The 27590-nt window shown below is 44.2% G+C and overlaps 1 protein-coding gene across 8 annotated transcripts in view; it reads right to left on the bottom strand.

Moving 5' to 3' along the window:
- Positions 1-1701: 1701 nt before the first annotated feature.
- Positions 1702-27590, bottom strand: part of CEP15 (centrosomal protein 15) — a 281589-nt gene continuing 255700 nt past the window's right edge. For all 8 annotated transcript variants that reach the window (XM_085627574.1, XM_085627576.1, XM_085627570.1 and 5 more), the window contains one exon: positions 1702-1925. In XM_085627574.1, coding sequence (XP_085483700.1) covers positions 1707-1925 — 219 coding nt within the window. In that variant the 3' untranslated portion in view covers positions 1702-1706. The remainder of the gene's footprint in view (positions 1926-27590) is intronic.

Genomic DNA, 27590 nt, shown 5'->3' on the forward strand with positions numbered 1-27590 from the left:
GCCGCCCGGGTAGAATTTCTACTCAAGCGGCAGGAAAATCAATGCGAACGGCAAATTGCGTTGCACTCTGTCACTTGCAATAGTGTTTGGAGTTTTTTTGTCACTTTGCGGAGTTCCGCGTAACCCTGCTCAGGTCTAGACAAAAGTATGAGTGTAAGCACATATTCAAGTAAGCTGCATCAGAAGAGTGTCATTTCATGCCCCTGCCTGTTTGCAACAGTTGACAACTGCAGACCAGTTTTCATTCATTGGTTGCTGTCTCTTTGTTGAAACCCCTTGCGGTGTACAGTGGGATCTAATGCACCATGCTTACATCATTAAAGCGGCTGCTTTTGAAGTAACTTCTGTGTCCGAGTCACTTGCGAGGTAAACACGGCAGTGTGCGTATCTCTTCTTTCGGTACAGGGGCATCAGCAGTAGGTTACATGCATCTTAACAAAGAGACAAACATTATGAAGTATCGTCACTCTTCCTTCTTGTTCATTCCACAGAAGCACCTTGCATTGTTATTCTCCTTCAAGCGGGACAACCACGAGGCCGGAAGGAGATTGCTGGCTCCACCCAAGGCAAACCTCTCGTCCTGACGGCTAGTCAAAAATCCAAAATAGAGACCGGCTTGACAAAACATTAAGGATAGCCAGCAGGACGACTTGTTCAATCAAGGAACACCATTTTAAATAAAGCTTCCAGTTTTCCATTTTTACTAATTTTACGCGGATACAGAAAAGCAGAGATTTCAGCAATGCGGCCCCCGGGGGAAGAAAGACCAGCGGTCTAGTCTTCCCCCGGGGATTTCGCGCAATCGGAAGGACAGGGGAGGAAGGGGTGGGATAAGGGGTGGGGTCGTCAGGAGGTGTTAAAAGGGGGAGGGAGAGGAAGTCCTTCCTCTTCCTTTCCCCAGTGCCTCAGGGTGGGCTAGCTAGTTGTGATTTGGCCACCCGCCCGCCCTACAGTCGTGAGACTAGTTGGCGTGATGTTCAGCTTATCAGCGTGCCAGTTTAGAACGGGTTGTGAGTGTGTGGAGCGGATTAGGGAGGGGGGAGGAGTCCATGACGGGCATACTCACCCTTCCGGGGAGGGGGATACTGGTGAAAGGTGGGGGTGCGTCAGACCAGTGTACGACGAATGGAGATGATGGTGGAGTTTTGGAAGAGAAGTGAGGAAGCGAATGGAAGTGAGGAGGTTGCGGTGTGAAGTGGGGATGGAGTAGTTGGAGTCTGGGAGAGTATGGGATAATGAGAAGTGTTGTTGTTGGGGATTGTTGGGGTTTGGTGTTATGTTTTGGTTATGATTGTCCAACCCTGTCCTAATAAATGGCCTTTTACGCTAAAGTTACCTTGCGTGGACTGATTATTGCGCGATCATCTCATTGAAGTCATTCATGACTGCGTGGCCAATATTTGTCCTGATTGACAGGTAGGGAGGGGGGTTAAAACCGACTGCTTCCACGTGTAAGTGTACATATGTTGAAGATTCATTTATTTATTTTGACAAAACTCATAAAATAGGGATAAAGAGGTAAATAAAACAACATCCCTACCAATAACGCAGCACAAACAAACCCCTTCAAATCCAATTGTCTGAAATAAGCAGTGCTCGCAATGCTATCTAAAATCTACATTATACTGGAATCCAATATTATACCGAACATAGCAACGTGGGGAAACAGAACAACTGAAACAAGAACTTGAGTAACACGAGTGCATTTAATGGCCTGAGCCTTTATTGTGGCGAAGCTTGACCTTTGAATCCAGTCCAGGGGGTGACCGAGCTTTGTATGTTGTCGTCTGCATTTCTTTTTGGTGGGTATCTTGTTTCCGCACTGCGTGTTTGTGTTTTCCAACACCCACGGGAGAGTGTGTTCTTCCAAGAAGAAAGTGTTCCCATCTAGGAATACTTTCTTCAACTGATGCCCAATAGCAAGTCTGAAAAAGAAGGAAACCCATTTTATGAGACCTGAGACAGAATATATACATTGACACACTCAAACTAAAATCCCTGCGGTCTCTAAAAATTACCTTTTGTTCATAAAGTGGCTGAAAAGACAGTTTTCAAGTTATGATATGATGTTGGTTTGCATCCTTTACGTTGGGACGCCCTCTTGTGGCCATTGACATAAAATACATATTTTCACTTACATCTTAATCATTTACTAGATAACACTGAGGCTTTGTCAAATCATCACTGGGTACAATAGTAAGGCAGCTCACTGAGTGATTTGACTGTATTCGAATTCTAAGGAATGCCCCGTGAATAACCGTTCACGTATCAGACAGAATATCACGCAACGTGAGCCAAACATGATGCATACAGAATAATTTTGTCATGCACAGATCTTTAATATTTTCTGAACGCCATTTTCAAAGCCTTCACTTAAGACAAAAATAAGATTTTTCAGGCCTAAACTACTTTGACTCTAAACATTTTCCATTCAACCTCTAAATGATCGTAAACAAAAAACACAAAGGCTTGGCTAGGCAGGTGTGCTCTGTTACAGGTATGTTCGTACTTTCTTTTTTCCTTGGACAATGAAACCTTTTCTCCATGGTTTTAATCCACCACACAGTGAGGACCGATTGCCTTTTTTCAGAATAAGCATAAAAGTAAGACGCTCGCACACACTGCTGGCTGAACTTTCTCTCACCCTGTACAACAAACACCGATTACAGTGGAGGCTCCTAAATGTGCTTGCGGTTTATAGAAAAAACACGTAATTCAAACGGAGACATCGAACACCACTTGTAGCGTGTTCCTCGCCTTCCTCTCATAAATAACCCACTCCTTACAGGAAAAGGAAAGGTTTCAACAAGAAAATAACCACCAAATGAGCGGGAAAGAGAACTGCTGAAAAAACGCGTTGTGGGATCTAATAGTTTTCCTAGTAAAGCCGGCCCAAAAACAAGTTCCTCAGGAATCGTTTCTGGCTGAGCGGAAAACAGAATATGAAGACAACCACTTTTTAAAACCATGCTTGTACTAGTCTGGACATAAGAGGATTATTGTAAAATAATACTTAAATGTAGGATGAATAATTTAAGTCCCCGAGGGGTCAATAGCTTCAATCTTTTGAGATTTTCGAGCACCTCCAGTCAGTATTCTGTCATAATCATCAATTTAATTTATTTCTACCAATGGTCATAAAAACAAACATTTGAATGCATGATAATATATACAATAAAAAGGTAATTCCACCCTGACCCCTGATCAAATTCATAAAGCACACTTACAAACAGAATACATACTCGCTTAATTTACAACACACAAAAGTGTTTACCAAACACTTCATGCTCTAGCTTCACCCAAGATTTTGCCTGATCTGAAGAGCTTCCATGGAAAATTTGGAAACTGCGAATAATGCGTAAGAAGACCCCAGTTGCTTGTCGGTATGGCATTTATTATTCAAATCAAAGTGCAGTCGATCATGACGCGTTCGGCCAATGTAGTGGCCTTGGTCACATGATCGCATTACGAAAAAAGTGCAAATTATATTGGCTTCCCACGTACCATGTGACTCGTAATCTGCTAGTGGCATAAACATAGAAAAAATACTTAATGTTTGCATATCAAGGATTCATAGAACATTTCTAGAATTTCATGACGCAATATAAGCAACACATTACAATAAAAAGCCTAAGATTGATTTATTAAATCCCACATAATATTGTTACATGAATTCATAAGATTACAATAATAAATAATTAAATGTATGCCATAAAAACATCACTGTACTCAGGGGCGGCTCTAGGCTCATGGTGGCCCTGTGCAGGGAGCGTAGGTAGGGGGCCCCGGAAGAGGGGGTCCAGGCGGGCCGGAGCTCAGGAAGGTGTTTTAACCCCTTCGCTGCTGCGGACATTCCGCTGCAGCGCTGGGGGGAGCAGGGGGGCAGCGCGGCGGGCCTGTGCTCATGACGGAGCCGCTCCGTCATGAGCCACGGTTGACCTGTGCTCATGACGGAACGGTTCCGTCATGACTCCGCCCATTTGCGTTGTCCCCCCGCACAGGCGGGGAAACAGCGCCGCGTAGGCGGAGCGGCCGCCAACGGGCGTGTCATGACGGAACCGTTCCGTCATGAGCACACGGCAACCGTGGCTCATGACGGAACGGTTCCGTCATGAGCGGGGAAGGGGTTAATAAAACGTCCAGAAAAGGCGTTAGATGACCAGTACCTGCGGCTGCTCCTACCCTTCCGAATTCGTCTCAGAACGATAACATTTAGGAGGAGGAGGGCATTGTGACACACGAAGTGAGGGACTGGCACAGACGGCTGCAGGGCCATGACAGGACCTGTGTCCTCTGGATACGCGGGCAGCGATGTAGTAAATAAGGGTTCGTTTTCACCCAGGCACACCGGGAAAACTGCAAAAGAAACTAATTTCCACAACCTCAACACGTGACGCACTACTCATGTTTACCTACTGTTTACCAAAAACCTATCATGCTTCCCTTTCTTCCCTTTTTCACCTAAAATGTTTTTTTTCTTTGTATTAAAAAAATTGTAAGACTCACTGAGACACACCTTCCTACCATAGTTTGGCAATGTGTGACAGCTAGATGGCACCGCACGCGTCGTAGTGTTCCGAGTCCAACCACCAGAAAGAATGCAGACTGATGACACACGCCACACCGCACGCGGGAAGCAGTTTGAGGAGGTTGAGTCTGCGCAGATCACTCAATCCCCACAGAGACAGAAACACTAATAGGCAGCATTACTGACCCAAAAAGAAAGACAAAATGACAGACAGCACTGACACATCCAGAAAAATACAGGGAGTAAAGGAACCCTGCATTCAGAGACACACATGCCTGTTGCCCGCTTCATCCGCCTGGAAGGCAGATGTCTCACCTGCATCCAGTCACCGCTGTCCCGAGTGGACAGACAGACGGACATGGCGGGGGAGGCGCGAATCAGGAACGAGGAACACAGGTGCGGGAAGGGGGTGGGTGACGGTCAGGGTGTTTGCAAGTTAGTGGAAGCCGGAGGCCACCAAATCCCTGCCAGGGGCCGCCACGAATATGTATTGTATCCAGTGGTCGAAGTGGGGAAAAAAAAGTAGGGGAACTGTGGGCGGAGAATCAGAGAGTGGGAATAACCTGAGGATTGGATCAGTGGGTGGAGTTAGAGGTGTGGCCAGGATTGGCAAAACATCCCAATCTTTAGTATTTGTTTGGCATTTCACTGACCATTTACAGCTTATTATGTTATGTAATTCAACCAATGGATACACATGATTATTTAACGATTAATATGAGTTATTGACCTTAAAATAAATTCACAAAGTGGGATATGTTTCTAATCACAGAATGTCCCAAATATGCTTAAAAGTGGAAGAACAAGCCATTTGTTTCTGAGCCATGGATTTTATGTTGTCAGCAATACACACAGAGACAATCAATTTTACGTGTGTAAATCACTGTATGGGAAATGTTACATCAGACAAAGGACTACAAGGTGTAGGAGTCACATGACAACCATATTAGTAGGCAGTATAGTTTAATAGTGATTGATCTGGAGAAACACAAACTCAGAATTTAAAACTTAATACCATGATTGGAGGTTCCCTTTAATAATCATTATTGATTTCTATCCAAATGAACACTTTTTGCAACATTAGGATAATAAAAGGCTTAGGGGAAAAAACATAAAGCTCTAGTTTATACCTTTCAGTTTGTATGCAGCTCTAAGATGAAAGCTAATAGCTCACTGTTCTTTGTTAGGATTTTAACTTATAAACTGCAAGTAGCAAAAGGATCTTACTGTCAAAAGCAGTAACCCACTAACCTATTTACAATATGTGCACTTTGTGATGGGCATGGTACATGTTCTTAGCAGCAGGCACATTAACCCTCTGCGCTATCTTTCCATGAGTCAAAACTTTCACTAGACAAAACTCCGATCTCACTCTAGTACGACGTTTATTCACCGGAGTTATCATGACATTTTTATTATTGCCGAAAATTGCTGTAAGCCAGGAAGGAGGCAGCAAGTGCTTTTAAAACCATAATATACAATGCCCCCACTCAAAGTCAGCACCCGTTGCGGTCACACCGGTTGCATCACCCTAGTGCTAGCTCTTCTCAGGGGTCCTGTGACCTCACTGTTGCTCTAGGGTCTGCTACTTCTTAGGCCTGCCAGCAAGACTGGAGGTGACCTTCAGTATGGATTGTGGTGGGCAAGCCTTCAAGGTGAACCCACACGCCACTGCTAGGGTCCACCTGCTGCTTTTCCGGATTTGCAGGGTCTTCTAAGGTCTAGCGTGGGAATGTGCTCCCCCAGGAGAGTGGTCTGGGGGACTGCTCATGAAGGCTGAACCTGGTTCCTCAGTTCTAAATTTGGCAGCTCTGCCCCCAGTGCTACATCCGCTCCATCACTGAACACCATACTGCCCCACTGAGAGAAATTCACATTGCCTTCAACTACAATCCAATTTGACCTGCTATAAACAACTGGATGCGACTCAATTCAAATTAAGCACTGGCAAGAGCAATATGCTCCCTAAAGGAAAAAGTAACAACATCCTGGAAAAAGCAAACATTCATTGGGAATGAAAGATTAAATAAAGCTTGTGAAATGTAAGCAGGAACAACATGGTGAACTTAACGCTTTTACACTGACTATTCAGAAATCAGTAAGTGCTTCTGCCTGAAAACTACAGGGCCCAGAAAGGACCCATTTCAATGTCCACTGCTTATATGCTTACAAAACGTAAGGAGTATGGTTTAAAAAGACCACATTCGTGAACACAAAGCCGCTGTACACATTTTGTTTTCCAATCCACCCATCAACCAGGTATCGCAGTACCTCCAGGTTTGGCGCACTTCCCCACCGGGGAAAACAGCGCTTCACTGGCAAACTGAGTAAAGTGACGCTAATGTTTTTGGGGTTTGAATAAAACCGATCTGGGCACTTTAAGAACATTCCGTCTTGCTTTATTTATTGATTTTTCATATTTTGAACCTTTTATTTCCGTGGCTGCACTTTGGAATAGAAAAATGTCAAAACGGCATTTCCAGCAAAAGTTTTTCTTTTTTGCATCCATTTCACAGGGGAACAAATGAACGACAGGAAGAAAGAGAGGGTGAGAACCATTTCTTGAGTCACGGTTTTCGGTAATTGAGGAGGAGTTAGACAGACAGAGAGGGAATAAGAGTAAGAAAGAGAGGGGGGGCAGCTGCCAACGGCAGAGCAGAAGCGGACACCTTCCTTGTCTTGTCTGGGCAGGAAGCAAGACGAAGACCTTTTCCTTCTCTGCTCCCGCCCGTCCCCAAACAGCCACTAATGCCAGCCTTTTCTGCAGTGCTTGGATATTTCTTACGTCCAGGGACGCATGTTCCAAATAAAAAAGTAGGGGCCCGGAATCTATAGAATTAAAGAAGTAGGGGCATGCCGTGCCCTGCCGTTCCCGCCCACTTCGACCACTGATTGTATCCGATTCCTCGTGGTGGCCCCTGGGGTTTGGCGGCCCTGTGCAGGTGCACAGCGTGCACATGCCTAAGGCCGCCCCTGCTGTACTTGAATTAAATGCACAAATGCAGTAAGATACTAAGTAAGATATGGCAATATGTGGTGGGAATCTGAAATTATTATTTTAACAACCCTCAGCTTATTATAGTTTTTTTTTAAAGAACGGTCATGTTGGAATCATGTCAAACCCAAATAATATTCATTAGTACAAATACTGAGATATTACCCCTAAAGAAATTGTCTTCAATGGGAAAAGATACCAACAAAGTGCTGCATCTAATACACATCCAATTTGAAGTGCAAATGCCTAAGTGCAGAAATCAGTGCAAAGTACAATGTGCAAAAAGTTCAATATTAAATAAAGTGCATAGGTACAAAAAGTGAAGATTAAGAAGGTATATGAAAAAGCAGCGGATGACAAACTATCTTTGAGAAACGGTGCCTGAAAACTGTTTGGATATTATCTACAGGCACATCTTCCTGAATGACATAGGTAAAATGTACTCTCTAGGGATCTCCTAACTTACAATTAATCAGAGATAAGAGCAAAAGGCCCAATGATTAAAATATTGAAAGATAGAAAACTTGAGAAGAGGAAAAATTACAGAATTAGAAAATTTGAAACACGCCATAGGCTACGTATACGATACATACATGGATATCATGGAGCTGCATTTGTAAAACCACCTCAAGCTATTGATAAAAATTAATATCAATATTAAAAGACTAAATATTGAATATAAATATGCATAGCTAAAACCATGTGTAACCGTAATAGAAAAAGCACTGCTACAGGTAATATTGCAAATCGTCACAGATGTTCAAACCATTGGGGGCCTTAGTATCAAGTTCGACAATGTACTGAGTTTCCAATTGTCTAAGATTTTTTTCTCGATTGCCTCCTCGTTTGTTGATCGGAACACTATCTATGACAAAATATTGGAGCACATTTAGGTTGTTATTGTGCTCCAATTTTGTATGTCTAGCGAAAGGATATGTAGGGTCCGAATTTACTATTGGACGTAAATGCTGTAAAATGCGTGCATAAACCTGTAGCTTTGTACTTCCTATGTAGCGTAACCCACAACTGCACTGTAAAACATAAACTGTGAATTCCGTACGACATGTGTAGTGACCTTTAAGTTTTATTATGGTGTCAGTGAAGGCTGTGAAGTAAGATGTAGTGTTGACTCCAAATTTACAAGCACGACAAGTGCTACACTTAAAAAAGCCTCTCTTTGGAGAAAGCCAGCTGATTTTACCATCTAATTCGGGGCTGTTTTTTACCTATATATACATACATATGCAAAAAAGAAGCAGAGAACTCTGGGTAGTTCTCAAATTTAGGTGGAAAGCAGCACCTGTATAGAGCACTCTCAACACCAGCGACACTCTCGAGCTGCTCACTTCAAATGTCTGCTTTTCTATCAAAGTCTTTAAGCATAGGATTAGCACAGTGCCAAGCCGAGATAGAAAGGGACAAAGTCTTTTGCCATTTCTACAGCAAAGCCTTTATTCATAGGACTAGCACAGTGCTGTCCATGCCGAGCTGTAAAATGACAAAAGCCAATTACCACTCCAGGCACAGTATTACAGCTTTGAATTGATAAAATACCAACCAAGCCAACCTGGAATGAGTAAAAGCAACCCTTTGACAGAGTTTCGCTCTACTTAGAGCTCTTCAGAGAGGTATAGCTTTGTCCAGACACAAGGGAGCACCCAGTATAAGTCAAAACAATACCATTTCAGGCATAGAGAGGCATAGAGAGACGCATTAATTATGCAAAAAAGAAACCAAGAACTCTGGGTAGTTCTCAAGTTTAGTTGGAAGGCTGCTCCTTTGTTGAGCACTCTCAACACCAGTGACACTGCTCACCTCAAATGTCTGCTTTTCTATCAGTCTTTCAGCATAGGATTAGCACAGTGCCATTCACGATGAGATAGAAAGCGACAAAGTTTTTTGCCATTTCTAAATATATGTATATATCTTGGAAGGTATTCGAAAGGTATTGATCACTAATCATAAAATAATTGTATATGGAAAACTGACACCAAGAAGTTCATACCCTATGCAAACAGACGTCGCAGAGCAGCTTGTCCAACCACTACATCCGCTATCTGCCATGCGTCCAGACAATAATGCTTCGCGAAGCTATGGAAGTTCGTCCATGACGCTACCCTGCAGATATCAGGTAAAGAAACTTCAGCAAACAGGGCAGAGGAAGCACCACCTAGTGTGTGGAATGAGCTGTGACCTTGGTAGCTAGAGGGCGGCCAGCCCTCATATGACAGAAGAGTATAGTTGATGAGACCCAGCAATCAATTGATACCCGTGTCAAAGCTCGACCCTTCCTGCGGGCAGAGGTGATGAGCAACTGAGTAGATTTTCGGAAGGACTGAATCCTTTGCAAGTAGATCTTTAAGCAGTGTTTAATGTCCAGTGAATTGATTGGTCTTTCAGCCGGCGAAGATGGAGCAGGAAAGAAGGGGGGCAGAATCAGTAGTTCATTTAGATGAAACGTGGAAGGTACCTCTGGAATAAAAGAAGGATTGGTACAAAGAATTACTCTGTCCTGATGAAACTATAGGTAAGGCTCTGTTGCAGTAAAGGCCTGGATTTCACTAATGTGTCTAGCCGACTCAATGGCCGACAGGAAAGCAACTTCCCACGAAAGGTATTTTAAATCGTATTTGTGTATTGATTCAAAGGGAGAACTCAAAAGCTATGACAGGACAAGGATCAGTTGCCATAGTTCTGGAGTCGTATCGGTGGGTAGGCCCTGAACTCGTTTACCAGCCTGGTAGACCACAAGGACAAGTGACTAGAACGTCGTCCGTATCTGGATATTGCCAAGTGCACCCTGATGGACTTATGTGCGAGGCCAGACTTGGTGAGAGACAATAGACAGGGCAAAATGTCTTCAGGAGGCAATGAGTGAGGATCAAAAGAGTGCTCGGCACACCATGAGCAAAATCGTTTCTATTTGGCCGAGTAGCACTTGAGCGTAGAAGGAGCTCAGGCTTTCTGCAGTATTGTTTGACATTCATCAGAAATTGCTAATGCTCCGAATTCCTTGTGATGAGGAGCCAAGCTGACAAGGGAAGCGAGTGAATTTGTGGATGAACCACTTGGCCCTGGTTCATGGAAAGGAGATTCTCCTTTGGCTGGAACAGGCTTGGAGAGGACCCTGATAGGCGATACAGCTCTGTGTACCAGTACTGCAGCGTCCACGCCGGGGCAGTAAGGATAATGTGGCAGCGCTCCGGTTTGATTTTTTGCAGAGCCTTTGGAGAGGAAAGGGAGGAAATGCGTAAGCAAACGTTCCCTCCCAAGAGAAATGGAAGGCGTTTTCTAGAGAGCCTGGCTGAGGAAATCTGCTGGCATAGAACCTGCATTTTATAGTGAGAGACGTAGTGTACAGATCTAGGGTTGGAAACCCCCAACAGCAAAAAACCATTTGAAGATGATCCTCGTTTTGCTCCCACTCATGACATTGTTTGGTGTCTCTGCTGAAGGAGTAGGCCCATTTGTTTTGGACTCCTGGAACATGTTGAACATGGATTGTTATCGCATGGGCTATTAGCCATTCGCAGATCTGCTGAGCCAGGACTCAGAGAGCATGAGATTTTGTCCCATCTTGTTTCAGCATATTGAACATGATGGTGGTGTTTTCCGTGCGAACGAGGATAGACTATTTCCTGATCCTTGGCAGGAAAGCCGGGAGGTCCAACTGCTTTTAGCTCCAACAGGTTTATGTGACACTGCACTTCGTGAGCTGACCACTTTCTTCAAATCTGTAATGCCTGTAGGTGGGCTCCCCACCAGTCCATGGAAGTGCCCAACATCATTGCCAATTTCGGTTTTGTCATAAGGAAGGATAGACCTTGAGAAAGTTTGTCTCTGACTGCCCGCCCTGACATCTCTGTGGTCATCTCTGGTGTGACTTGAAACAATGTTGTTGAAGGAGCCCCAAGATTGAGTTCATTGGGCATCAAGCCGCTCCTGGAGAGGTCTCATCCGTAGGTGACAGTGTGGGATCAGCGGGATGCAGGATGCCATCAACCCTAGCATTTATTTGTATGTCCTTACTGAAACATACTTTTTTTGCGGATAGGGATTGCACTGTCCTCTGGTGCCGTAAAATCCTTTCTCTTGTGGGGAAAGCTTATGAAAGCGTTGTATCCAGAGTTGTTCCTAGGAACACCAGTGACCTGGAAGGAATGAGAGAGGACTTTTCCTTGTTGAGTTTGAGACCTAGAGAGCAAAAGAGCTGAACACATGCATCCGTAGACCTTATGGAGGCTTGGAAGGATGGAGCCTTGACCAACAAGTCGTCCAGGTAAGGGAATACCTGGTGACCGGATCACTGGGGAAAAGCCGGCACTGGCACCAAGCACTTGGTGAAGACTATTGGGGCCAACTTTAACCCAAAGTGCAGCACTTTCATTTGGTAATGGCACCCTGCCACCTCGAACCTGAGAAAACATTGGTGCTTCGGACGTATGGTAATGTGGAAATACGCATCCAGAAGATCTAGGGAGTACATATAATCCCCCACATCCATGAGAAGCAAAATCTCCAGGAGCGACAACATCCTGAAGGGTGGACTTTTGATGAACTTGTTCAGCAACTGGAGGTCCATTATTTGCCTCCATTTTACTGTCTTTTTCTTTATTAAAAAGAAATGAGAGTAGAATCCTAGATTGTGCTGACTGCGCGGTACTTCTTCGACTGCCTACTTGGAGAGGAGCAATCTGATTTCCCTCATGAGAACTGCCAGAGGACGATGAGAAGTTCTTTGCAGGGGTAAATCCATAGGCTGTTAAACAAATATTCCAGGGTGTAACCACGGTAGAATATGTCCAATACCCATTTCTCGGAAGATAGGATCCTCTATTTATTTAAGAATTTGGAACAAGCGGGCCGAATTGAAGTGGGACTACGGCAGCAGGGGTCTGTGAATCCTCATTGCCTCTTGTTGGCGTCATGAGCTCTTCCTCATGACGCTGGGCACTGATATGCCGATGCTCTAGAATTGGCTGGTGTGGAGATTTGCTGAAAGGGCTGTGTAGAGTACTGCGATTGAAATCCCTGCTGGTAATAGGGTTGAAAACGCTGCTGGAGTTGAGATTGAGAGAGATATTAACCTCTACCTCTTCCTCGAAAAGAAAAAAACTTCTTTTGCTGCAAATTTGTTAGCGATTTAGCTGTGTCCGTGTCTGACTGTATCGACTGCAGCACATCATCAAGGTGTTTTCCGAAAAGGAATTTGCCGTCGAACAGCATATCCAACACCTTGGCTTGAATCTCAGGGCGGAATGTTGTAGCCTTTAGCCACCCCTGCCCTCTCAACACCGCCGCTCCCGCCATCTGTCGGCAGGCGGTCGATGAAATGTCTAGAGCCACATTAATGATCTCGGAAGAGGCTGTCTCCCACTCCAATAGAACATCCTTTGCCTCCTTCGTCTTGTCCTCGGGAAGATATTCCAACAAGGAAGAAATGTCGGACCACATCTGTCGGTCATATCTCCAAAGGATAGCTATGGCGTTGGAGGCTCTGATAGCAGTGGCTGCCAATGCGGAGAACCTTTTGCCGTTGTTGTTCAGACGGCGCCCTTCCTTTTCAGGTGGAGCTGCGCAAGGAGAAAAAGGATTTTTAGATCTTCTTTGAGCAGCCTGCATGATAACTGAATCAGGCCGAAGATGAGCAATATGACATTCAAGAGAGTCTTCGGGTGCCCTGTCTGTATTTTTTATCTAGTTGGGATACCACTGCAGGAATCGACACTGGCGTCTTCATTAACTTTAGGCCCTCTTGCCATAAGTAGGCCACGATGGGAATGGGCTGAGTGGAGCATTGCGTAGTAAGCTTAAAATCATACAAAAAACACTCTGTTTGCCTGGCAAGCATAGGGAGATCGAAGCACCTTAAAGCACGTTCCAGGAGATTGTGAAAACCGCCGATATCTGCAGGTGGAGAGTCAGCTATAGGTGGAGTAGGAGACGGCAGAGTAGCAGGAGTATGTTATGTTTGGGTCTTACGGTGTTGCCCCACTGTGTTGGTGTTGTATCTAAAGTATGCTTCCAGTCTCGTGCTACACCGTGTGTGTCATGAGCTTCTAGTGTCATGTGTGTTGTTATGGTTAGCCAGATTAGAGTTCGGGAAGCAGACCTTACGAGGGAGTAAAACGGGCTGAAGTGGAGAAGCTGGATGTGTGCCCCTTGCCACTGCGAATCCATATTAAAGCTGGTGTTTGCTCAAAGCCTACATGTCCTGTGTTGAAAGATGCAGAGAAGTTTTATTCCTTGATTGAAAAGGAAGCTAGGAGACTAACAAATTCAGAAATTAAGTTGGGGTGGGGGGTCTGAAGTTTACACAACAGACGGATCATAAACCCTTCATGTTTATTTTGAGTGCAACACATTTACATTCCTCAAAAGCAACGCCCGAATCCTCACACTTAGTACAAGCTATTGGACTATGATTTTTTAATTAATGTGTGCCAGGAAGTAAGAACAAACACAAAATTGTAGGTCTCGCAAGTCAATACATAGTGTATCAAACCGTGATAAAGACACTGAGCAGGATAAAGGGCCAGAGGTATAAAGGTTTTAACTGGTAGCACACCCTCCAATTTGCTAATTGAGATTGTTTGCGAGTGGTACAAAAAAAGTTTCTAATGTACTAAAACCATTGAGCAATCCGAAAAAAGTTTTCCCACTATCTAAATGGGCTTAGAAGTGATAGCTTATTTGCAGTTTGCAAGGGGCGTTTTTGAGGTTTCACTTACAAATTGTGAATCAGATGCCAATGTATCAATGGTTTGCGTCTGTAATTCCTGTTAAAATTCACTGACCAGTTACCAACTTCCAAGTTGGTGTGGTAACTGATTTGCAGAGGGAAACAGGCCCCCTTTGGTTCCCTTGCCCGTTGGGAATCATAGTGGCATCTTCTGGGCAGTAGGCTGCTTTCATTGAAGTTTTTCAAAATTGAACAACCTTTTCTGAAAGTAGTCCCATTTTCTTCAAGAAACTCAGTCGCTTTAAAAGATCACTGGGATGGTGGTCTGCTGTCCCTTGCAGGTCACCATTCCTCTGAAGGTAGCCAAACAGAGGGAGTCACAATTTGCACCTGGCTAGTGAATTTTAATCAGGCAGGTTGCTCTGCGACCCCCTCCGATTTCAATTAGACCATGAGTTGGTTCACAAAATTAGATTCTAGTCACAAAAAGTCGGGTCACAAGTTACAAGCACTTTTTAGGACCAGTATATTAGTGCGTATGGCATATAGAGTATTTTCTGCCCAATGCTGCTGAATGTTGTGAGAACTGCATTACAGAGGAGGAGTTGATAATGTAATTGAAAAATGATAATGGTCTGCAGAAAGTGAAACAATTAGCAGATAGCCAGGTGAAAGAAAACTTGCAGTAGTTGAATTGTAAACTTTTGTCAAAATGAGATATCCGTTTAAGGAATTTTTTGCTTAGGGCAAATAAATTGGTATCACCTTGTGCCAGCAGAGGGAAATTGGTGGAACTAGTCAAAAAAGGATACCTAGGAATGATCTGTTGTAAATGGCACCTGGGTGAGTTATTTTGGTGGCAAAGTATGGGCAGGGATATGGATAGGAACATGGAACTATGTCTGGAATGTATTCTCAAAGGTAATGATTCCGTTTGCAGAAATAAGCAAAAGTAAATGTAGGGATACCATAATGTCGATGTGAGAAGCTGTGTACTTATTTTTAGGACCTTTTACCGGGCTAGGCAGAAACACCTTTCTCTACGTATGGTAGATTTGCTCTATAGTTGAGGCCAATACATCAGTAGTGGTGTACTTCTGTCACAAGTTGATAGCAAGTAAGGGTCCACCGGAAGAGTTAATTTCAGACAATGGGGTGCAGTTTAATTCGGATGGCATGAACTAATGATTGATTGATTGATTGAAGTACTTATAGAGCGCAACTATCACCCTACGGGCATCTTGGCGCTTGCATTGGGAACCCGTCCTGGTTTTTCCCTGTAAGATAACCTGTACTGGGCATCCCCAAGGTGAAAGCCAGGCATCCCGCCGCGGGGGGCCGTTGTGGAGATTAAGCAGGCTTGTTGCCCAGAGCTGCATAGTGTGAACTTGTGCTTAGAGTGGGCACCGAAACGAGAATTATCGAGTCCGTGGACAATTGGGTTCTGGACCCTGCCGCGTCGGGAATCGAACCCAGGTCCCGGGCCTGATCTCTGCTTCAGGGTATGCCTCCTCTAACCAGTGAGCTACACTTCTCCACATGTCTTCAAAGGTATGGCACTGTGCCTAAGAAATAAAGCCTTTACCATCCACAGGGGGAACACATCACAGGAGAGAGCCAAAAGTTGGTAGGCAAGTGAATAGGTTGGCCCTAAGAAACAGGTTAGTAGTGTTTGCACAATATGTTGATGGCATACCCCAATCATCCACTAAAGTCTCACAATTTCAAACCTTGAGTGGTTGCAAGTGCTTTTCAGGTTTGCTTCTGACTTGGATGCAAAACTACAGAATAAGATAAAAGCCTAAGTGTGAAAGAACTGGATACAAGGAAAGATGATATGGTTAGAGTGAAATTATCAAATAGATCGGTTATAAAGAGGGGCCCAAGTTATTGCTCCTGAGAGAGTGTCAAGTATCAAGATCTGCAGTGAAAGTGGAATCCAACAAATAGTGAAACAAGTGGAACAAGAGTCAGATTGTACCACAAAGAAGAAATGAAAATGAGAGTGTACTAAAAAATCATAATAGTAACTCTGTGACAAATGGTGAGAATATTCCTTAGGCGAAAGAGGACATGAAAGAGGAATTCTCAGAAACATTTAAAATTGACTTTGGTCACCTTGGACAGATACAACAGGCGAATCCTCATTCAAGAGATCCCCATTATTGAGTGAAGTACTTTAGCGTGGGAGGGAGGTGGTGTTGGAAAATTTCAACGGGAAGCTCATCTGTATCTGTTGGGGTTTGTGCGCCGGGAGAGACTAGCTATGTCAGTGTCTCATGGTGTTGGCATGTACGGGTTATCTCTTCAGTGCGGATTCAATTTCATGCTGTACATTGTGCTGTGAGCATCTAGGGTTACGTGTTTTGTTATGGATCGTTTGCAGATGGGTGTCTGGGATGCAATGTGCTTGAGCGCAGAAGCTAGATGCGTGCAGCTTGCCTCTGGGAGTCGAGATTAGCAGTAGTGTTTACTCGCATTCTACAATTCCTGTGTCTTGCCATAGCACAAAAATATTTTTCCAATTCTTTTTAGTGAGTATTTACTTTACAAGATATTATAGTACAATATAGTTCTACTGGTCAGCAGAGGAGGGCTGGTCCCAACGAACACACCGCATAGCTCACTCGGTTTCCTGCAGGGACGGTGTCTTTATCTCTTCTGAAGGAGAATGTACGGAACAACGCAGGCAGAGCACGCGTGTTCCAACATCGTAAGCGCTACCACACTTAACCTAACCACGCATATGGGTGGTTAAGGAAGTGTGTGGTCTAGCATCTGCCTGGAACGGGTGGAACCAGGAAGGATTGGGAGAGGAGGCAGGACGCTTGGAGGTAAGAGGGGCTGGGACCGGGTTTTGGGAGTGCGGGGGTGGTTTTTAAGTGTAGGGGGTAGTTTTCAGGGGTGGGTCACCACTAATTTCAGAGCCGGGGGTCAGGGAAGTTTTTAGGGCTCGGGAGGGTCGGGGTAGTTTTAAGGCGTAGGAGAGGGCGGAGTCGTGTTTAGGGCTTGGGGGGCACGGAAGTTTTAAGGGCTCAGGTGAAGGGGTTGGTTTTCAGGAGGGAGGTGTGTAGTTTTAGTTCTCAGGGCAGAGGTTTAGAGGCAGTTTTATGGCTCAGGGTAGGGGGCAGGGTTCGGGATACTTTTTAGGGCTTGGGGGCAGGGTAGTTTTTAGGGCTTGGGATAGTTTTTAAGACTTTGGGGAGGGCGGGTAGTTTTTAGGGCTCAAGGGGGCAGGGAAGTTTTTGGGGCTCGAGGGGGGAGGAGGTTGGTTTTCAAGAGGGAGAGGGATGCTTTAGGTCTCAGAGCAGGAGGCATGGGTCAGGGGGTAGCACTTACCTGAGAAGTCTTAACCACGCATATTTCTTTGCCATACATGCCTTAAAAACGCATATTTCGTTGTAAAGACATGCGTAGTAAAGGCATATGCGTGGTTAAGACCCTGTGAAACCGGCACGTGTGGTAAACGCATGCATGGTTCAGTCACACAACCCTACTGAAGAGTTGGATCCTCCTCCTTGCACCACAGCAGGTGTAGCTGAATTAATTTGGGTGGTTACCTGCAAGGATTCCTTGGTCTTAATCCATTGTAGAGCAGATACAGTTACCTGGTCCTGAAGAAATGCCACTTACCCTCTTGGCATCGAGACATGAAACATGTTCACCTTTTGTGATATGTCAGCACATTATTACTACAGATAGCCCCACTATTCTTACTGCGTCAAGGGGACCATTAGATCAAATCCTACTTGGGTTTCCATTAGATTCTTTTCATACATTTGAGCACCACCCTACACCCATATCCACTCACCTGCGCTCATCATACAGCTAGATCAAAAGATCTCTGCTAAAGAGCCCCCATTGCGGGACACGTCGAGCATTGCAGTGCTAACTCGACGAGGAGTGCCCTATGATGAAGTATGACACACCCATGGGTGTGTGAGGACATTCAGATCTCATAATTGGGAATTCCCTGGATTTACACTTGTGAGGTTGGGTTTTTCCCTTGAGAACAGCTCACCTCTTTTGTGTATACATGTTTCTAGGAGTGTGGGCGCTGGACCTCTTAAACAGCTCATTGTCCCTTTTTTGGCTACTACTTGCAGTAGGAGAGAGGTATTGCCTGTCAATATCCTGTTTTGCTATCAGATATAGTTACTTATCACCCAAAAATAATTCCGCTGCAGCTATCAGACATAGTTACTTTTACCGCTCAAAAATAATTCCACTGCTGCTCGTGTGCTAACCCCCTGTCTAATGCAAAGTTGCATATAGTACAAAATGGCTGACGTGGAAGCTGAAGCCTGCAATTTATAGAAGAGGACTCTCCCCAAATGATGTAGTGCTGTATCTAGAAGGGAGGACCCCGATCCATAAGAATAATATTTTATCCTCAAAATAAATAAATTAAAGCTCCATTGCAACTCAAATATGTGTTATGTTCAAATAATTCTTCAGCAGAAATCAGTGCAGCAAATTTAGGCAAAAATATGGAGGATGGGAAAAATCTCTATGTGCTAGAATCAGAAATGGCACTAGCCAGTTAAAGAAAAAGATTTCCATCCCGTTCTAGAGTGCCCGATCACGGTTTGGAAAAAAAAAATGCACACATTTTTCTCTAACTAAAAGTTCTCACGCTTAATAAAAATGCCCTTGTTGTTCAGGATATCTTAAGAATGCTGATCTCAATTCTGTTTTTTCCTCTTAAGGTCATTAAAATCCACGATAAATACTACAATTTGATATGGTCATATATTGGCTCAAATGTTTGTTCAATGGTCAGTTTGGCCCAAATATAATAGTGTAGGGTCCCATTGCTGGTGTTCTTCAGGAGTTATGTCATAATGTAACTTGTTTTTAGGGCAAATGCCTGCCTAATATCAATTCGAAACAAAGCTGTGACTGTTCTTTACACAACTACCACAAAAAGGATCTATACGTTTTTATTGATCTCGCCTGGAAACAAGAATATGCTATATGTCAATTAGTCATTCAAATTAGATGGATGGGGATCTCGCCATGGTGAATACAATGGGTACTGCTTTGAGTCTCACTGCAAAGACCAGGTATTGATAATATATTCCTCACCTCCATGAAGCAATTAGATCTGTCAAAGAGTGTCAATATAGGTAGGAGGAAAGAAAGTGTCTTCCTGTAAGCCAATAATGCTGACGGAGAATCTGGAGATTCTCGAACATGATGAAAATCGTAAATTCTATTGACTGCCAACCAAAGAAGTACAAGACATTCTTATTTAAGTCTTGGACCCAAACAATATGAAACAGTAGCCCGTCTTCCTCTCCATTACTGAACAAATTCCCAAGCCTCCAGCTCAAGGAACGGCTCAACTCTAGCATGGAACTCTGAGCAGGATGGGAGAGATGATGCACATGTGTACTTTACTTAACATTCAATCCCTGGATGTATGCAGGACTATGCCAGTGGCCTTCGTAAAAAAAAGAGGAACTTGGTGCTTGGTTCGACTCACAGCTAAGTTGTCAGTAGAGAAAGAGGGATATTGCTAGTAAGTATCTATGGAGTAAAAGGAACAGATTCACCATAAAGGCAGGTGCGGCGTCTAAGTAGGCACTGCAAGGTCAACCCAGCGACCACAATGCTGACGACAGAGTCGAACGATGCCACCTACCAACGCACAGGGGTACTGCTAAGAAAAATCTCCGGATGCACTGTGACGCCTGGGGAAAATTCTATGTTCATAGCGTTGTGGTGCTGTATATTCACATGCTCTGCATACTTCCACCATCTAGTGTTGGGTACAGATGTGTGCAAGTTGTTTTTCTTCGAAGACGTCTTTCGAGTCACGAGACAAAAGGACTCCTTCTCTTGGTGATAATGTGCATGGGCACCGACTCCATTGTTAGATTGTTTTCCCGCAGCCGGGTGAGAATGGAGTGAATGTAAGTATCAGTAAAGAAATGTCCATAAGTCACTGTCACCTAGTACTTGTCACATTGAAAGTAAGTCCAGGAAGGCCCATTTTGAAAACATTTATGCTGCCCCATCCTCATATGTATTATTTGAATTAGATAGTCCTAAATTGTGCGGCTTTCGTCATCATTAAGTGAAGTGAAATACGCTGTAAACCAAAGTGTCAGTGGTAAAACACCGGGCCCGGATGGCCTCCCAATTGATTTGATAGAATGTAACAATGACTTCTGGGTTCCACTATTAACAAATGTTTTTAACAACTTAGCCCATTCTTCAGTGCCTGTCAGCTGGTCAACATCTATCATAGTTCCTTTATTAAAAAAAGGGGATTGGGTCCTCCCTGGATGTTATAGGCCCATATCATTAATTGATTCTACGTCTAAAATTCTTGGGAGGGTAATTTATAACGGAGTCAGGGATTGGCCCACATAGAGTTAATTTTATATCCCTGTCAGTACGGGTTCAGGAATAAAATCGGGACAGTCGAGCAATGTTTGAATCTTAACTTGGTCCTGGGCAAATATACTGTAGCCAAACAAACTCCCCTTTATTTGTCATTCATGGAAATGACCTCAGCATTTGACTGTGTCAACAGATCGAAAATATGGCAAATACTTTTTTACGTGGCCTGGATGAAGCACTTGTGCACTTTACTGCATTTTTGCACAATCACATGAAAGCCATGGTTAGAATTAGCGTGCAGGGTGAGGTCTCTGAAGATATAGATATTCATTGTGGGGTGCGTCAGGGGAGCGTGTTAGCCCGTCTTTTATTTATTTTAAATATTAATTAGCTCTATCCCTTTCTAACAATAATTACTTTTGATGTACCGCAAATCAAAGGCCAAACATTACCCACACTCCTTTATGTGGACAAGACAGTGCTTATGTAACATACACCAAAGGCTCTGCGTCTGTTGGTGCTTGGATTTGAGGACTTTATGGCTGCATTAGATTTACACACAAACTTTGTAAAAATCACACATTATGTAATTGGGCCAAAAGTGTAAACAGCGACCGATTTTATCTGTTTGCGGCAATCGTTTGAGCAGCACTAGCACTTTTTCTTATCTAGGGGTCATCTTTGCCGCCAGAGGGTCGTGGACCCCAAACATTGCGCAGCGTAGGATAAAGCTGTCTAGGGCAATTGGTTCCCTATGCAGTCTTCCGCAACGAATGGGGGGCAGTTTTCTTACCCCTTTGTTACAGATATACAAGTCACAATGCATTTCTATTGCAATGTGTGGCATTGAAGTCTGGGGCATTTCGCAATGCGAGACTATTCAGATCGAAGAGAACTGTTTTTTGTAGGAAACTCTTCTCAGCCCCTATATCTTCTGCTCACTTTGTTTGCCACAAAGAGCTCTGAATGCCTTATATAGTTGATACCATCCAAGTTCGGCCCCTTTCATTATGACTCACCATATGGAAAAATGAGGAGGCTTCTCTGTCAAGAAAAATTATAATGTATTGTCTCTCCTGTGACAGAGGTCTTTAAATCCCTTGGCTACTTAAATCTGAATATTGTTGCCCCAGCAACTTGCAACAGTCTAAACGAGAGGCACGTTCAACAAGCACTGCTTAACTATGAGCATTTATAGAGGATTAGGGAAGCTGAAGGGAAAATCAATATTTCCTCCTACCTCAGTCAGTTTCCACAAACTATCTTTAGCATCCAAGGGGACGCTGGGAACGCTCACTACTTTTCCGTTTTAGAACTGACAGAGTAAAATATTTATTATGCTTCCCGTTGAGTTTTAAGAGGAATCTTGATGCCAGTCCCTGCCCTTGTGACGAAAAGCTAGGTCAATCAATGCTGCACTTTACTTTCTTTTGTAGACTTTATGAAAGATATACAAGACAATTTTTAATCCCGTTAAAAAAAAAAAAGAAGTAAAATAACATAGGACAGCGTAGGATAGCTTTTGAATTATTATTACAGAATCAGAATCATAACAAAGCTTTATTTTGATTGTGATATAGCAATCATAAAAAGCACAAATAAAATACATGGATATTAAAAGCAAATTCCATCAGAGAATTTAAATACAATATCCAGATTCGTTTAAAATATAGCTCATATTTAAAAACTGATGAGAGTTAGTAAAAAATGCATATGAAGAGGGCCACAACCTCAATCCTACATAACAATACTCTTTCTCTGATGGAGAATTTTTTTGAAAAACATGGACAGCCTCCAGGCAACATGTTGGTTTTCTAGGAACTGAAGCTTCATAAAAGCAGGGTGGCATTGTCTCAGACCCCAGTTCTGTAAAATCGGTAAGATCCAGATCTTTCTTGCCTTCAAATAAAATATGCAAAATAAGACAATGTGTAAAGACGATTGAGGCGACGAGTTATCACATGGACATGGTTGCAACTCGCTTGCCCAATCGTTCAATTTGGGGGAAGAGACAAGTCTATGTATTGTCCCCAGTCTGAATCTTAGTAATAAAAACCTACCATAGACACCCGGTACAAAAACTAAATATGGCTGCAAGCTAAAAATTGTAAGAACCATCTGGTGCTGCAGAACACTAGCCTTGATGATTTCCCCCGATAGTCTTAGGCGTTCCAGGAATGAAAGGGCCTCTTTTCTAAGATTTTTCCTGGAGACCAGGGTAATTGTGCTAGGGTTACTGAAATATTCCGGGTTGCACATATCTTTTGCGAAATCTTGGATAAACTGTGCACCATCCAGCCTGAGAAAATCCTGTAATAAGTCCCTCTTAAGTGGGGTCTCATCTCATGACCAAATCCTGTGCCACAGAAGAATTGGCTCTACTTTTATGAGGTCGGGTATGTATGGAAGACCCAATTCAGCATGAGTAACATAAGTGGAGGTACTAGAAGATGCTGACAAAATATATTTAAAAAAAGAATTTTCAACTAATTGAATTGAATTAGTGTTCAAAAAACCCCAAACCCCAGCCCCATAAGTAACAGTTGTAACGCATTTTGCTTTATACATTTTTAAGAGTTCCAAAGGTGGTTTACGTCCCCGTTTTTTAGCAAAGCTGGCTAAAGCGGTCCTAATTAGTGCCAGCTTTTTAGCTGTAACTGCTTTGGTCCAGGTGTCGTTATGGCTAAACAAAATGCCTAAATATGAAAAGCTGTTAGCTGTGGCAATCAGATTTCCCTCCACAAAAATATCCCTGCACTTTTGGATCCCACGGCCACATCTCATTATGCAGGTTTTTGAAATGTTAATTCTAAGATCCAACTCCTTCATAAAATTATAAAAATTATTTAGGGTCTTTTGTAGGCCAATCTGGGTGCGAGACATGATCACAGCATCGTCCGCATATAACAATGCTGGGATGGGACGATTACCTATTTGCGGAAAGTCATGGGCATCTTTAAGGAGTGCCTGTCCTAGCCCATTAATGTAAAGGAAGGGGGCTAGGACACAACTTTGCCTAACCCCGCTTCCAATGGGGAAAGAGGCAGAGCGCTCTCCTCCCAAACCAAATTGCACGCGTGATTTTGCTCGTTGTAAAGGCGGCGGATAAAGTGAATAATATTTCTATCGACCCCCAGCGATGCTAAAATCTCCCAAAGCTTTGAGTGCCTTACGCAGTCAAAAGCGGCAATGAGGTCGACAAAAGCTAAATACAAATTTCCCTTTTTAGCCCTGGTGTACTTCCCCATGAGGATCGCTAAATTTAAACTCTGCTCCACGCTCCCTAATCCTTCTCGGAAACCATATTGGATGTCTGATAAGATATGGTTTTCCTCTGCCCAAAGCTGTAGGCGTTCCAAAATGATACGTCCCACAACCATGGCCATGGAATCTAATAAAGCAATGGGCCTCCAGCAGGTAGGGTCCTGGCGGTCCCCCTTTTTAAATATGGGGACGAGGGTGGATTCCACCCAAGTTGGTGGAAAAGCAACCTCACAGCTAGCATTGATTATTTGTGTGATTATAGGTACCCACAAGGTGACATTGGACTAATACAAGTCTATGAGAATCCCATCGGGACCGGAGGCCTCCAACCTGCACTTAGGGAGAGTGCCCTGCTCACTTCATCAATACCAAAGTGTAAATCTAATGGCTGGTTAATAATTCCAGGATTTTCACCATCCTGACCCTTACCAGTAGTTGTACCATTGTATATATTCGAGAAATGTTCGACCCATTAACCCTCTGAGATGGCTACTTCGATGGTTGGGCCCCCGGCCGGAGTCAGGAACGGTGTTTTGACTGCTTTCCAAAAGGCGGCACTGTCTTTGGAATGTGCAGCCTCTGTAATCATCTCCCAGGCTTCTTTTCTAAGGGCATTCTTCCTTTCATGAAGAGCTGATCTATAGTTCTGTCTAGCATGTCTAATATTGATGATGTTCCTTGGAGTGCTATGCAACTACTGTTTCAGGTGAGAATGGGCGCGAGTGCAGATCAAATCAAACCACCGCTGGGTGGCAGACTTTTTGCCCCCTCGTTTAAACATTACATCCCGTACCACAGCTGCTACATCTTGGAATGAGGACAATATAAACTCCAGGGATGCTAGTTCATTCAGGCAAGTGTCAAAGGCCAATCTACACCTTGTAATTAATGATTTATTTACTGCGTCAGGGTCCAGCATGTTCCAGCGAAGCATATATCTATTGACTTTTGCGAGTTTTCAGTTAGCCAAGGCCTCGTCTGCCACTTGTTTGTTTCATCCCTGACTACTCTCAGGAAGTGTCATCGTGATACATAAAGGAAAATGATCACTCACTGAGTTAGTATCAACTGAAAAGGTGAGTAGTCTAGAGGCAAACATATTTGATAACAAAATATAATCTATTGTGGAGCAAAGGCCTCTGCCATTTAAAGTCTGCGGCATCAGACCAGGTCTGCTACATAAATCATTGGCAAAGCCTAGGTCTAAGTTAAACACCAGTTCATTAAAAAGTTCCCCTGTACTTTGATGACAAAAATGAGTGTTTTGTATGCCTTCTTCCAGATTAAAACCACATATCCTGTCGTCCTCAAAGGGACACAGGGCACAATTAAAGTCCCCACACACAATAAGCATGTCATGTCATGTCAGGCGGATTGCCAGCTTCATAACTTCTCTGCTGCCTCGCTTTAGGCCGTAAATTAAGTGAAGATTGTAATAATATCTCATCCCGTGGCGTGAGACCATTAAGTTTAACCTCATCCCCAATAGTATGCACACTTAAAGAATCCATGGGTGGAATCACTGCCCCAGGAGAGAAAACCTTATCATGCGCTTCAACCACTTTACATTTCCCAGGTGATATAGGATTATACTCCTCTGCTAAGATATAAGGCCTGTTTGCATGCATTATCACCCTGTCTCCCAGCTGCCTTACTTGCCCAGCAGTAAAACTGCAAAGCTTCCACACATGTGGTTGTCAATCAATATCGTCCCGGGTGTTAAAGATGTCAAAATGATTACTAGTTGGGACAGTGTATCTTGGGTGGCTACCGTAGGTACTCTCCTTCTCCCTAGAGGCATGCCATGGATTGGTGGATGGAAGATAAGAAGATGGCGGATAGAAGTGCCCCAAGGGTAATATGGCTGGCTCATCTGATCTAATTGGCCCATTGCCCGCCCTTTCCAGGATTAAATTAACAAAGTGCGGGGACCTAAACGATAAAACAATACAATCCCCTTTTAAGTAGCTTCCTAGATTGGCCCACCCAGCCAATTCTGCGTGCCGTCTTATATTCTGAATATAAAAAATCTGTATTAATCCCTGTACTTACACTGAGAAAATGGAGAGATTTATCCCGCAAAGTAGACCAATGCTCATTATTACTAGCTGGCAACATAGAGATGTTGGCCAGCACCACAGTGTACGGCGTTGCTTCAGGGGCTAGGTGTAAATTTGTAACTGAGTTCTGGGCGACCTCGTAAACGGGGGACTTTCCCCTCATCAGGTTTAGAGGCGGGCCACTCTCAGGTTGTGTACGGTTATCCCTGCTTGTGTTATTGCTAGGTGGTCCCTGACATGACCTTGTGAAACACCACCTATAGAGGTAAAGGGCACTACATTTCCACTCTCCTTATTACCAAGACCTATCTTAGGCCTAACAGAGGAGCCTGAATTGGAATTTCATTGACCCTTATCAGATTGACCCTTATCAGGGCCGCTACACCCTGGCTGATTACTAGCAAAAGTAACCTCGCTCCTCCTCCCCAGGTTAGCCAAGGGTAATTGCGAGGGGGTCAATAAAACAGTTTCAAGATTAGCTAGCCTGGCTTCGATCTGGGTAAGTTTATGGATTATGGGATCAAGGAGAAGAAATAACATTAATTCCAGTTTACGAGGAGAATCCTCTTTTGTTGGATTATTTGAGGATTCCACAGTGGCCCCCTCATTCAGGGCCAGTATTTTGCATTGAGTATACTCAGTAAGGGACTGGGAGGGTTTCCGACCTGTCTGTTTCCGCATAGGCTGAGCTGATGTGTGGCTACCCTGCCCTTTCCTTTTCTTAGATGGAGGTGCAAGGATATGACCCTGCGCAGTCTTGGCCTTCTGACCCCTGCTGGTGACTGAAGGCCCAAGCATGGTCTCACTAATTGCCGGTACCATCAGAGCTGCTGGCCCCGAACCCATAACAGCTAATCCATTTGAAAGTGGAGAGATCTCCCCGATCTCCTCGGTCTCCAACGCACTGGGAGATGGCAGTATAGAGGGCAGGAATTTTTGCTTAGCTGGGCACTGGGGATCCAGGGATAGCCTCCTTTCAATAAGTTCGATCTCTTGTGTTAGGACAGATTCGGCCCTTAGGAGGAAGGTGTCCAGTGTCCCCACAACCCCCTGCCCATTTATTAACTTTTCACTCACGTTAGAGTCCTGTAATGCAGTACAATAACCCCCCAAAATGAGTCAGGGCAACTCTTCAACAGTACCTTATCATTTATAGTTCCAGCGATAGATTTTTCAGCTATCCCGATCAGTAGTGTGGCCCTGCCCGGCCTCCTTCTGCCTCTGACGGGCACTGCGGGAGGGCTGCTCGCTAGATATCGCGCCTCCTGGTGCTGCGATGACGTCCTCAGCGGGCGTCAGGCAGTGCCTGCTGGGAGTTGTGGTCCTTTGCCTGATGCCGTTCACCTCACGGCGGGATCTACAATTGCCCGGTAATCCGTTCCCCTCACGGCTGATAACAAGCTGCTGTCCGGAAGAGAGCGTGGTGGAAGTGAGGAGCAGCCATTCCCCTCACGGCTGTGTCAGCAAGCAGGTGAGCACGTCCCACGCTGCTGGAGGGCTGCTCGCTAGATATCGCGCCTCCTGGCGCCATGATGATGTCCTCAGCGGGCGTCTGGCAGTGCCTGCTGGGAGTTGTGGTCCTTTGCCTGATGCCGTTCACCTCACAGCGGGAACTACAATTGCCCGGTAAGCCGTTCCCCTCACGGCTGATAACAAGCTGTTGTCCGGAAGAGAGCGTGGTGGGAGTGAGGAGAAGCCGTTCCCCTCACG

Source organism: Triturus cristatus, chromosome 9 (genome assembly GCF_964204655.1).
Source record: "Triturus cristatus chromosome 9, aTriCri1.1, whole genome shotgun sequence".
Taxonomy (NCBI): Eukaryota; Metazoa; Chordata; class Amphibia; order Caudata; family Salamandridae; genus Triturus; species Triturus cristatus.